Source organism: Chlorocebus sabaeus, chromosome 7 (assembly GCF_047675955.1).
Source record: "Chlorocebus sabaeus isolate Y175 chromosome 7, mChlSab1.0.hap1, whole genome shotgun sequence".
Taxonomy (NCBI): domain Eukaryota; kingdom Metazoa; phylum Chordata; class Mammalia; order Primates; family Cercopithecidae; genus Chlorocebus; species Chlorocebus sabaeus.
In genome coordinates, this window is record NC_132910.1 from 28,368,368 (window position 1) to 28,381,602 (window position 13,235).

Genomic DNA, 13,235 nt, shown 5'->3' on the forward strand with positions numbered 1-13,235 from the left:
AAGTTTCCATTGTTTGTTAGAAATAAGAGGGAGATATATTCATTATTCTAAAATCAACAAAAACTGAGTTTTCTGTAAAATTTCATAGGAGGGACAAGTCATCCTCTACCTTTGGCAATTCTGAGCTAAATAATAGTGATGAAGAGTTTATTATAAGCTAGTATGCAAAATTTCATGAATTATTTTATAGTTCTGTTATCAGTATACTTCTCTATATATCCATCACTATAGATCTTAAACTTGAAGTCCAACTATTGCTATTAATATTAGCCAACACTAACATTGGCCGAACATGTTTTTATCTTTTAAGATAATGTGAAAGCTAAATGTACCTCTGGAAACTCAAAACAATTGTTTATAAACAGGTACTATTGATAGTGGCGAGGGCAAGAGAACTTACTTTTAATAAACTAATAACCATGTTAATTATTGAAGTAAAAACCAGCCTAAGTAATACGTTTTCTTTTTTTGAAATGGAGTCTTGTTCTGTTGCCCAGGCTGGAGTGCAATGGCATGGTCTCAGCTCACTGCAAGCTCCAATTCCTGGGTTCGAGTGATCCTCCTGCCTCAGCCTCCCAAGTAGCTAGGGTTACAGGTGCTCACCACCACACCCAGCTAATTTTTGTATTTTTAGTAGAGATGGGGGTTTCACCATATTGGCGTCGAACTCATGACCTCAGGTGATCCTCCTGCCTCAGTCTCCCAAAGTGCTGGGATTACAGGCATGAGCTACCATGCTTGGCCTAATACATTTTCTAATACTAAACTAGTTCTGTAGTTCATTATAGATGTGTGTATCTACATGCACGTATGTTCCTATCACCTGAATTTCCTTTTTCTTCGTCTAAATGGACAGATGTAAATGATGTGTGGTAGTCCGCATGGTACCGGGGGTCATCCGGAGTGGCCATCCAGTTTGTAGTCTACGCTTTGGACGAATTCGGTCCATGGGAAAGGCAGATACACTGCAGACGGTTAATATACAACGGTTGTTGTAGGGAAACAGCAAGACAGAGAGAGAAATAGCACCTATAAAATATCAGCAAATGTTTCTGTGTGTATGTGGGGGTGGCAGTGGGGTTGTATTTTCTTAAGCTGTGCTACCAAAGTGATTTCTCTGTAAATATATTTGTTTTGACTTAGAGATAAAGCTGAGCTGTAGCATTCAATGTAGAATATTGGGCTCTAACTTCCGAGACAGTCAGGAGGAGGATAGAATTGAAAATAAAAATTAAACTATTCTCCCTGCTCTATTTTCAACTGGTAATACAACTTGAAAAGTAGCAATTTTCTACAATACCTTTAAAGGTAATGTTGTCTCTTTAGTTTACTTTTGCTGGGTTTATTTTCCACATTGGGGGCTGGAGGGAGATGAGAGGGGAGAGTACCATTTACTGGGCACTGATTATATGTTCGATGTTTTATTCCCTTTCCTTCATTTCATTCTCAGGGTCATATCCCTAGAAGGTAAGTGTCACTGTATCCACGTCTCAGACCTTGGAGGCTGAGGGAGGCTGTGCTTTTCTAAGAACAGCCGGTCAGTTGGTACGGTCCGAATTCAAACCTGGATCTGTGGGACTCCAGTGCCTCTTCATTTCTCCCCCTATACCAGGCCTCCTCCATCTTCTCAAATCCTATACCACCTCCACCTCCTCAGCCCAGGTTTTCCCTGTATGAATATATGTAAGATAAAACTTGGCTAATCAGAGACATACCTTTAGTGCTATGTCATGCTTACTGACTGATTTCTAGTTCTTGATGCACTTGTCTTTCCAACCACAGAATAACTAAAAGCAAAACAGTGTCATTCTACTTATGCTTTAATATGGCAAGCAACAACTTTATGTTTTGGAAGTAGATGGGTAGAAATTATGTGAACTGAAAGTTCTTAGTATACAATTTCATAATGCTGTCCTTGGTTTGTGGATTTTGAATAGTCTTCAGGAGACATATGAAGCAAAAAGGAATGAATTCCTGGGAGAACTGCAGAAGAAAGAAGAAGAAATGAGACAAATGTTTGTTATGAGAGTGAAGGAGAAAGAAGCTGAACTTAAAGAGGCAGAGAAAGAGGTAAGCCATCTGTCCTGCTTCCAAGGGAAAGATTTGTAAGAGGGAGGTTTTCTTAATACTTCACACTTTAGAGGATTTCATGATGCTCCAAGTACTTTCTACATGCATTTTGTCACAAGTGACCTACCAACCTGGCCAGAAAAATGGGTCAGATATTCTCATTCCCATCTGACAGATGACAAACAGGTTATAAAAGTTAAAACTATCTTTGGGGTGCTGACGAGTTGATGGGTGCAGCACAGCAACATGGCACAAGTATACATATGTAACAAACCTGCACGTTATGCACATGTACCCTAGAACTTAAAGTATAATAATAATAAAAAATAATAAAAATTAAAAAAAAAACTGTTTTTGTAGTCACATACCTAGTTAGCAGCAAAATCGAGACTAAAACTAGATCTTAGGTCTCCAGATCTGATCATATGGCCTTTGTAGCTCTGTATTTCTTCAATTTACAAGTCTTAAAACATGAGATTTGGGATTCTGGGACTATTATTATCATCTTAGTCTATCAGCCAACTCTTCTAGACTTTGGCACTGTCTGGGGGACATGCTCTGACACAAAGTCTGCACCCGTGCTTCTGCCCTTATGGGGCTCGCACTCCCTGCTCCAGTCTTACCTCAGTTCCCTCCCCTGGCCAGATTAACTGCTTCCTAGAAGTTAACATAGATTTGTACTATAACACTCATCCCATTGTATTTGAGTGTGTGTGTGTGTATGTGTGTATGTACGCTTGTGTGCATAATGTCTATTTCTGCTGGTCAATAATGAGTATCTGAAGTGTTTGAACTATATCTCTATACGTTTCTAAGTGAAATCATCTAAATTTCCTCATTTCTTGTTTTAATTTCTTTTGTCTAAAAACTACTGAAACTTAGAGGCTGTTTAAATAGCTAGGCACTCAAGATGGTTTTGCTGCAGAGAAAGTTCAGCCTTATTTGCTGTTGGCTTCAAGAACCAAGGGGATGCTGGGTAAAAAATCTAAAATTATCTGGAATTCCTTCCTTTCCTTTTCTTTTTCATTTCCTTTCTTCTTCCTTTCCTTTTCTTCTTCCCTTTCCTTCCCCCAAGGGCCAGAAATTTCCCAACACATTATTTAAGTAGCTAATTCATAATGCTTATATAGATATGTACACACACACACGCACGTATATACATATGTGTATATATATACACACACACACATATATATGTAGTCATTGTATATATCTCTAAGTAAATGTTTTTTATACATTTTGAAAAAAGACCAGAGGTAAAGAGCCAATTTTACCACTGGGGTGAGTTTTTTTGTTAGGATCATAATTAATTTTGGCTAGGTGCGCTGGTTCACACCTGTAATCCCAGCACCTTGGGATGCCAAGGCGGGAGGATCACGAGGTCAGGAGTTCACAACCAGCCTGGCCAATATGGCGAAACCCCGTCGCAACTAAAGATACAAAAATTAGCTGGGCGTGGTGGCGCATGCCCATAATACCAGCTACTTGGAAGGCAGAAGCAGGAGAATTGCTTGAACCCGGGAGACAGAGGTTGCAATGAGCTGAGATTGAGTCACTGCTCTCCAGCCTGGGCAACAGAGTGAAGGAATCTTTAGTCCAAGGAGTTCAAGTGTCACAGGAGTCTGGATCTCTGAGGGATGTTCTTCAGCCTCCCAGCCCAGCTCCTCCAGGAGGTCAACAAAACGGTACTTTACACCTGTAATTAAAGCCAGTGCAGCCACATGACACATGTTTGTTTGTTTGTATTCTTTCTTTTCAGATGGAGTCTCATTCTGTCACCCAGGCTGGAGTGCAGTGGTGCGATCTCAGCGCACTGCAACCTCCGCCTCCCGGGTTCAAGCAATTCTCTGCCTCGGCCTCCCGAGTAGCAGGGATTATAGGCGCCCGTCACCACGCCTGGCTAATTTTTGTATTTTCAGTAGAGATGGGGTTTCACCATCTTGGCCAGGCTAGTCTTGAACTCCTGACCTCGTGATCCACCCGCCTCAGCCTCCCAAAGTGCTGGGATAACAGGCATGAGCCACCGTGCCTGGCCATGTTTTGTTTTTTGAACAGATCCAAAGAACTTTACATCAAATGGATTTTCATTCCGTTCACCAAGCCTGTCTTCTTTTTCTCTCCAGCTTCATGAGAAGTTTGACCTTCTAAAGCGGACACACCAAGAAGAAAAGAAGAAAGTGGAAGACAAGAAGAAGGAGCTTGAGGAGGAGGTGAACAACTTTCAGAAGAAGAAAGCAGCGGCTCAGTTGCTACAGTCCCAGGCCCAGCAATCTGGGGCCCAGCAAACCAAGAAAGACAAGGATAAGAAAAAGTAAGCAGGTGTCACCCCCATGTATTGGGGACCTCTAACAGTTTATTCCTCTTGCATGTCTCTACTTTTCCCGTTTACAGACTGGAAACTAGTCTTTTACCAGAAAGATAAAAGCAAGTATTTTCTCTACAGTGCAGGGAAGATGATGAAGGTTTTTAAATATTTTTAAAAGGTACACAAAGATTAATTTATAAAACTTGACCACATTGACCGAGCAATCAGGCCTGGAGGAACCTGTTGTCTCCAGTAGCATCTTCCACACCAACACTAGGAGTCTCGAAGAAGACAGGTTGATGTCTCTTCAGCACCCTCTGAAGACAATTCTCATGACTCTTGATAGAGAGCATCTTAAAATCACAGTTGTTAAAATTATTTTCCTACTCTGTGTTGTAAGACTTCGTAAGCCAGTCACTGAAAGTCTCGTTCCCAAAATGAAACATTTGGAAGAGCTGCTAGTGGCCACTAGTTTCCTCTAAATTCAGTATGATGAATTGTTTTATTGTGAAATGGGATCCAAATGCCTATCCAGTTGACACCTCTGCCAACTCTCAAGCCAAACCTAAACCCACTCATAAAAGGATTTTTAAATAGGGTCTTAATGTCATGTGCCAAAAGGTCAGATTCTGCTCTTGAGTTGGTTACTTCCTATGATACTCCAGTAGCAGCTGCCTGAAACCAGTGGGAGATTTAGCCCTGCCTTGACATTCTCCTGTGATTTGAAGCTGTCCTTTGAATCACATTAAGCCTAGTTTTACGTTAGTAGCTATCGGTTTTGACAGGAAGCAGTATGGTAAGAATACCACTAAGGAAAACCTTTGTGGTATCTCAGTGGCAGATACGCAGATGCTGCCCTCCTTTGTCTAATGTGCGGTGCTTTTAGGGCAGCTATTTAAAGCAACTCAGAACTTGTTTCAGGAAGTCTTGCTCTTTCGCCTTACATGCCGAGGTTCTAGGGAAAAAGCTGACCATAAGTAAACAAAAACATTGATACTCAAGCACATAAAGAATTACATTCTTTAAACATAGAGTACACAGGATCAAGTCTCTGCACAGTAACTGAGATGTGTTATAGGGAAGAGTGAGCACAGTGCTGTTGTCCACTTAGTCTTGATGAATGTGCAGTAGGCTCACCCCTAAGAAATCTCATGTTGCCTGCAGTAAAAATAAAAATGGACTGCTACAATGACATACTGAGAGAGTTTTAAATCATGCTTTACCAACTTTGACATTCTGAGCTCTGAGACAGCAGAAAATGTATCACCAGAGCAAGGGAGGAGGCAGATGTTCTGAACAATAGTAGAAGTGGTTGTGATTTTATTTGGAGTTGGCACAGATCCAAGTGACCGAAGGCGTTCAAGGCCCAAAATTTAGTTATGCTGGATTAATTCTGAGAGTAACAACCACATAGATTATAATCTAGTTTAAGAAAACCCTTTGTAGCTATGTGTGTCGGGAGAGCATGTAACACTCATGATGTTCCCCGTGCAGAGACTCAGAGATTACAGTGACTCTTCCAGTGAAGACAGATGAAAGCCATTTGGCATTGTACCTTTGTTAATCCAGACCAACCAAGGATATAGGGGTGTGTGTGTGTGTGTGTGTGTGTGTGTGTGTGTGTGTACGTACACATACATCTGTAGGTATGAGTGAGACAAAAAGCTGCTGACTTATAGCTTAGGAAACCCAAAGTCAAGTTTGTCTTTTCACCCTGAAGCACTCAGTGCATAAAGGTTTGAGTTTTAAAACTAACAATGTTTCTAAAAGACCAGCAATGTTAAAAGAGTATTCCGTGTATACTAGACGTGCCTTTAAGCAATAAAAATTCCAAGAACTGATCATTATTGTGCCTCCATTTTAAAAAAGTTTATTTAGTAACAAACTTCCCAGTGTAGGGAGGTTTTTCCTTGCCCTTTTGGACATGTTAGGTTATTTTCTTCCTATCCTTACCAATGTGTAATGCTTTCAAAGTTTCTGTGAAGCCTGTGTGGATTCTATTTTAGCTTATTTATGTATTCTCATTTATTTTGAAGGATATTAATACTCAATTTGGTTCAGAGTAGTAACCAGGTTTTGCTCCTGACAATGGCACATATTGTTTGTGTAACTTTTTCTAGGTCCTTACCCTTTTCCACACTTTGCATTTGTACAGTGAAAGCAACTGCCAGTGGAGGCCTGAAGTGTCAAAGTAAAAAAAAAAAAAAAAAAAAAAAAAAAATCACCCTTTTACTGCCAGAGGCAGTGGACTGTGTTGGTTAGAGGGACCGCAAAACAGTCCTCTAACAGTTTGGTTAGGGGGCCAGGCTAGATAGAGCAGCACTCTGAAAAGAGCTGGGAAGATGCCTCCTAGCATAGCTGGAGCAGATGTAGGAGTTACTGTTAGGAGCTGGCTTTGTTGTAGGTAGAAAACGAAAAGGCAGATGCTTACTTATTTACCTGCTATGTTTCCACCTCAAAGCCTAACTTAGTTTTTCTAATAGTTTTAAATTCTCTTTTTTCTATTCTAATGACACGCTCCTTTTTTAATGTAGGTAAGGCTTTATACTTCTCCTTGACCTGTAGTGGCATGAGAGTGTTTAACATTTCCTAAGATGACAGGCAAAGTAGAACTAACCCTGGCACTGCCATTAGCTGGCCCCACCTTCTGCCATCTCTGGCCACCAAGTCACTTTCCTTGTTTGCGGCTGTACCGCAGTGGTGGGACTGCGCGGGGGTAAGTTGGTCAGTGGACAGTGTTTCCCTTTTCTGAAAACTGTCTGCACAATTGCTAGCAGCCATTTGCTGGTTAAGCTGCATCTATCCCAAAAGACAGTTTTAAAATTCATCATTCTAAAACCATACTTGTTTACCCAACCATCCACTCATCTTTAAAAAAAAAACTGTTTTGATTCTTGCTAAGGAATAAAGTTGCATGTTTTGCACTTGCCTAAAATTAGACACATGGGCCGTGGGTTTGGCATTGCTTTGTACCTAGAAGAGGGGGAAAGCTCTTGGCATTGCTGTATCTGTAACCATTACAGTGATTGTCTTTTTTCCCCCTACCCAACTAGATTAATAGCATGTCCTCCATTCACTATGTAATTTCAATCCCTAAACTGCTTTAGACCTTTTCTTCAAGTCAATTGTACAAAGGCATTTATTGTATATTTATTCTCTGACGCCTTCAGCAGCTCAGAAGTGGAAGATGAAGCTCCTATTCAGTACTAATGGGACACCCAAACCTAATAGATAATGGTTTTGTGTTATTTGAGAAAACAAAAGCTAAACAGTAAATCCTCCCACTAGACATGCAGTGGTTTCAAGAAGTCACTTGTGAATTCTAAATTACATACAAATGGAAACTAACCGTATGTCTTTAATTCAGTATTAAATTTTGCTTTTGCTTGTCATGTAGAGTAGCCTTCTCAAATTTTTGGTTTTAATTTCTGTCAATTCCATAATCATTGCATGAGCATTCACCATCGCTGAATGCTGGTGCTGTCGCTCCTAATTTTCCTTTCTTTTTAATTTATTATTATTTCTAACTTTTTTGTTTTGTTTTTTAACTTGCAGTGCAAGCTTCACATAAAGCCTGGCAAGCCAAGGATGTTCCCGCATTCACCTGCTTTTGCAGTAATATCGTATCTCTGCCATGTGTGTTCTTTATTTTTATTTTTATTTTTATTTTTTTTTTACCCTTCTTCAAACACCAGTAACTATTATTAACTCGTTTGCTGAATGTTGTTGGGTGGTAGAAAATGATAGAACAAGGGAATAACCGCAAATGCTCTGTGCAGCTGGACTCTGTTTCCGGAAAGTAAATGATTTGCTTTTTATGCCTGTTCTGAATGGCAGCACGAAGCAGGCCTGTTACTTGTATGTCGCTTTGGACAGAGGAAAGTGGGGTAAAATGCTACCTGTACGTCTGACATGAAAACTTCTCACCGCCTCAGCAGCTGAACTAAAAACCTGAATAGCCTTGACAAGAGTTTGCATTTTCTTGATGATTCATCTCCATGAGTGCACAATCCCTGAACTCACTGTCTTTTCTCCACACTTGTCCCAAGCCAAGGTAGATTTGTATGTAGACAGATGGGTGAGCAAGCATTATATTTTATTTTTACACTTGCATGACATTTTCATTTTAATCAGTAGCATTATTTGGCCTGAGCTTGTGGGTCTGTTCAGACTGTCTCCTCTCATGGTTTGAAACCGCATCTGAATGCCTGCCTTCAAATCCTGGCCAAGTTGGAGTAGAGTAGACAGGCATGAGAAAACTATGATTATGTTCACATTTACTGGTGCATCCTTGATCCTCTCACAGATAGATGTCTTAAAGGTTGAATCATACAACATTGGTTAGTAGAAGAACCTTCTACTAAGGATGATGGGCTTTCTACAACCTGCTTACCACTAACAGTAAGGAATCTTTCATAAACACACAGTTTATGAAACACACAGTTTGTTCCCAGTGGGCTTAGAGGGAGGCCCTGATGACTGATTCCAGGATACTTGTACTTCTAATGAAATTTTTCCCTAATCATGAGAAAATTTCCACAGATACTTCCCTTAGAAAATTTGCTATAAACTCTGTATCATTGGTAGCACGAATTTGAGGGAGACCTTGTCCACTCTAAGGTGGAAATAGGAAGGACCACAACATGACCCGTAAGTGAAGAAGGTAGACATTTCCTATTCAGCTTCCTTGCTTAGTCTCCTTTCAGTATTTGGCAATAAAAGAAAGAAGAACTAGAACAACTGAAGTCTCAAATCATTGTCTGGAGTATTCTTCACCTTGGCTAGCTCCACCTGCTCTTTGTCTAAGGTCCTTGCCTCATCAGGGACTGGAGCGGACCCACATGCCAGAACCTATCCTGCATGCCTAATTTGTATGGAAAAGTGCATATTTCATCTCTTTTCTATACTGTTCCTTTCTGATGCTTATCCCTTCATCTGTGTGATTGTGTTTTTCCCCTCTACTAACAAGATCCTCCCAGCTTTCTCTCTACATGTAGAAAGGATAACATTGCTCATGAACCCACTTCTCCTCCACATTTTCCTCACTGGTTCGAGATTAATTAGGATAGAATATGCTGCATCTCCCCTGACACACACTTTCTTTTTTAAATGAACAAGTCTCTATTTTGATTTCAGCAAAGACTTTTTCTCTTTCTCTTTGTCCTCAGCCATACTTAGAGGAAAGAAGGAATGGTCTTCCATGAACTGATTATGCTTAATTAAGCAAAATAAGGAAATTAGTTTCGTGGAAGCCTAAACAAAGCTGGAATAGAAACTACACACTAGACACAGCAGCAGTCATAGTCTTCACACGTTTAGGAGCTACTGGACCAACATCCTTGTTTTTGCTTCTGTTTTTTTTAAATAATTCTAGTCTGGAGCTAACTGTGGAGCAGCCGAATAGTAGCTGGCATGTTGATTCAAACCATGGGCTGAATTTGCTCATAGGCTGTGCATCAGACAAAAGCTTGAGTATTTGTGTTGTATGCTTGTTCCAACCACCGCTTGTGTGAGCATTTTTGTGGCTCGTACAGAAAGTACACTTTTAAATTGTTTCTTGCATCACTAAAATTTTTTTTAAATAAGCATAACAGCGAAAGGCATCCAGCTGACTTTTTGATTCCAAGATTGGATTGACGTTTTTGCATTAAAATTTTCCCAGCAAAATAAATCATATGGCGAGTCAGAGAATAAAAAGTCAAAAGAAACAAATAGAAGCTTTTTTTTTTTTTTTAATGTATTGCTTCTGAACTTTTTTCTGCCACTGCTCCCCGGCCCTGTTTAGTTTGTTATTGCTGCTCTTCTTTTTTCTTTCTGTATCTATGCCTTTTTTCACAGTAGTCCTTGGCTCTGCACGGAATAAATGATACCCTCAAATCTAATTGGATGTGCTTTCGCCTTTGCATGTAAGTACAGTAGTAAGAAACCTTTGAGATCTTTCTGACTTTTCAAAATTAGAGAAAGCAAGTGGGATGGATGGATTTTTTTTTCTTTTCAAGGGGGGCAGGAAGGTAATGGTTTGAGTAGCCTTTGTTTTTGTTTTGTTTTAAAAAAAAAACTAAATATATTTAAAAGGCCACATTTATATTTTTTTTCACAAGAACCACATACTAAATTCCACTTCTTGACCTGAATTTGGAAATCCGAAATTACCAATCCAGGCCAGTTGTGGTGGCTCATACCTGTAATCTCAGCACTTTGAGAGGCTGAGGTGGGCAGATCACTTGAGGCCTGTAATCCCAGCACTTTGAGAGGCCGAGGCAGGCAGATCACGGGGTCAGGAGATCAAGACCATCCTGGCCAACATAGTGAAACCCCGTCTCTACAAAAAATACAAAAATATAGCCAGGCATGGTGGCGCGTGCCTGTAGTCCCAGCTACCTTGGAGGCTAAGGCAGGAGAATTGCTTGAACTTGGGAGATGGAGGTTGCAGTGAGCCAAGACTGCGCCACTGCATTCCAACCTGGGTGATGGAGTGAGACTCTCCAAAGAAAAAAAAAAAAAGAAATTATTAATCCCTGCCTGTGCTCTACATAGCCTCATGGGCATCACTGGATAGTTCAGAGGGCCCTTGAGTCCGGCAAAGCAAGTAAATCCAGAATGAGAAATTACCATCTTCTACTAGAGAAAACCAAGAGAAAAAATTTTATGCTAGGATGCCTTTATGACCACTTAATTTTTTTATCTTAGTCCAGTGGTCTCTCCCTGGTGCTAACTGCTGACAGTGGCCACCTCTTTTTTGGGGGGTGAGGGGCCTACATAACTCTAGCTGGCCTTCCCTCACATCTTTTGTTAAAACATAATGGCCATCTTTTTGCTTCTTCTGAACTTTAGATCTCCATAACACACGTACTGTAGAATGTGATGGAGAAGCATTGATGAGAATTTATGGGCAGTTCAGACTGTGTTTTCCCAACTTAGGCTCTTTATAAATTGGTTAAGGTTTTCTCCTTTTAAAGGGCATTTCAACAATGGGAATTATTTAATGTAACAGTGGGCACAGATTACTTATCTTCCTTCTCTGCTTTGTGACTCACCAGCAGTAACACACACTGTCCACATCTTGTGCACCTCAAATGAACAGACTTGGTTTCCTTGCTTTCTTGACATTTCCATGACTGTTTCACATACAAACTATTGAGTGAGGTTTTTCAGCTGTTACCGACCCACGTCCTACTGTCTCTGTGTGGTCCTGCAAAAACTGTCCATTCCCACCCCTTTGCTTTGCCATTTGCAAGTGTCTGGAATTGTCAAGTCTGAGCTTTGAAAAGTCCTGGTTCCACTGACAGGACACATTCGTTAGTTGGAATTAAGACCTACAAAGTCTAGTTTGTATGTAGGTATGAAGGGAATTTTTTAAATAAATTGAAAAGCTGTGAACAGCAGTAGAACTTTGTCTATTTCTTAATTTTAAAATATGCTGATATGCCTTAAACTGTAGTTGTAGATCCTTGTCATTTTGCTGTTTGAAAATAACCAATGTGTTTTCTAAAACTGTTGTGTAATCTACTTTCAGTGTTAATGCAGAATTGTCATATATGTAAGCTGCATGTTAGACATTTGTCTTTTTTTAAAAACTAAAGTAATTGTATTGATGTGAAGCATATCATTTTTTCAAATATGAAAGTAATCACTTAGCAACATGCTTGGTAATTTGGCATCTGTTAAGGTAGGAGAGTGGTGAACAGGTAATCTATGCATATATCACTAGTGCCAAGACATAAAGCGGGGGAAAATATATTTTTACCCAAACATTGTTTGTGTGCCCTTTTTTGTGAGTTCTTTTTAGTCGCTGCTTGGTTTGCATATGCACACGTGCTTACTGGATAAAAGAAACAGGGATAAGAGTCTCATACTTTCCTGCCTTGTGTGGTGGACTTCAAATGACTGCTGTCTGGGTTACACCAGTTTCTCAAAGATACTTGCCATGTGGTGTCCTGTACTTCACATACCATGTTATCACTTTTTTTCCCCCATACCTGTCCCTGTCCACCCTGCCAATTCATGTGCCTTGGTGCCCAGCTGAGGCATCGTCTTCTTCACTGGCCTCCTCTTCCCTGCTGCTGCTCACCCACCCGTGGAGCTCAAGGAAGTCACCCCGTTAACTGACACACTGCTGTTCTTTCACAGCTTGTTGTAGAGAAGCTCCTTTTTTTCTTAAGCCATTAAGAATCAAATTTGAATCTGAACCTTTCTTTTTTCTCTTCTGTAGCTTCTTCTTTATGTAACCATCCTGTTGACAAGCCCTACTCTCTCCTAATGGACATAGAGCATTAGAAGAGCAGGAGCTGTCTGTTCACACGTGTTGGGGAAGAGTTACCTCATTTCCACCATCGCCTCCTGTTCTTTTAAAGTCTGGGTCAAATATTGCACTGCTGTTTGTATTTGTCAATGTCTGCCCATAGTGGATACTGAAGTGACTTACCACTACCAAAAAAATAGTCATATTCAATAATATTAATTAAAAAGGAAAAAGGAAATTGAGCGAAACAGAAAACGTGGGCCAAGACCCAAGGTCTTGTGCTGGGATCCCCTTGCTTAGAACTATCATGTTCTTGAAGCTGCTGATCCAAGAACTGATGGACTGAAGACAGCGTGTACCCTAACCTGAGGGGGCCACCACGTCCAGGGCCCACAAACGTGATCTCATGGTATCTCCTGTCCTTTCTGTCCCATGAGCCACATTGTGAACAGCCTGATCAGGATCCTCAACCATCAGGTCCTAAGATCTGAGCAACATTTTCCTTCCTTTTATTAGTTTTATGGGTTGTTTTGGAGTTTGGGGGTTTTTTTTAAAAAAAACAAAAAACAAAAAACTTGATATTGCATGAACAGAGATGGCTGCAATTTTTTTTCTTTG

At 40.3% G+C, this 13,235-nt stretch overlaps 1 protein-coding gene across 4 annotated transcripts in view; it reads left to right on the forward strand.

Moving 5' to 3' along the window:
* Positions 1-13,235, forward strand: part of SEPTIN11 (septin 11) — a 118,215-nt gene that overhangs the window by 99,688 nt on the left and 5,292 nt on the right. For 2 of the 4 annotated variants that reach the window (XM_073017422.1, XM_007998972.3), the window contains 3 exons: positions 1,938-2,070; positions 4,194-4,381; positions 7,931-12,127. In XM_073017422.1, coding sequence (XP_072873523.1) covers positions 1,938-2,070; positions 4,194-4,381; positions 7,931-7,946 — 337 coding nt within the window. In that variant the 3' untranslated portion in view covers positions 7,947-12,127. Of the gene's footprint in view, positions 1-1,937; positions 2,071-4,193; positions 4,382-7,930; positions 12,128-12,587; positions 13,204-13,235 lie in introns of those variants that run through there. The other 2 variants (XM_073017423.1, XM_073017424.1) reach the window with 2 other exon arrangements.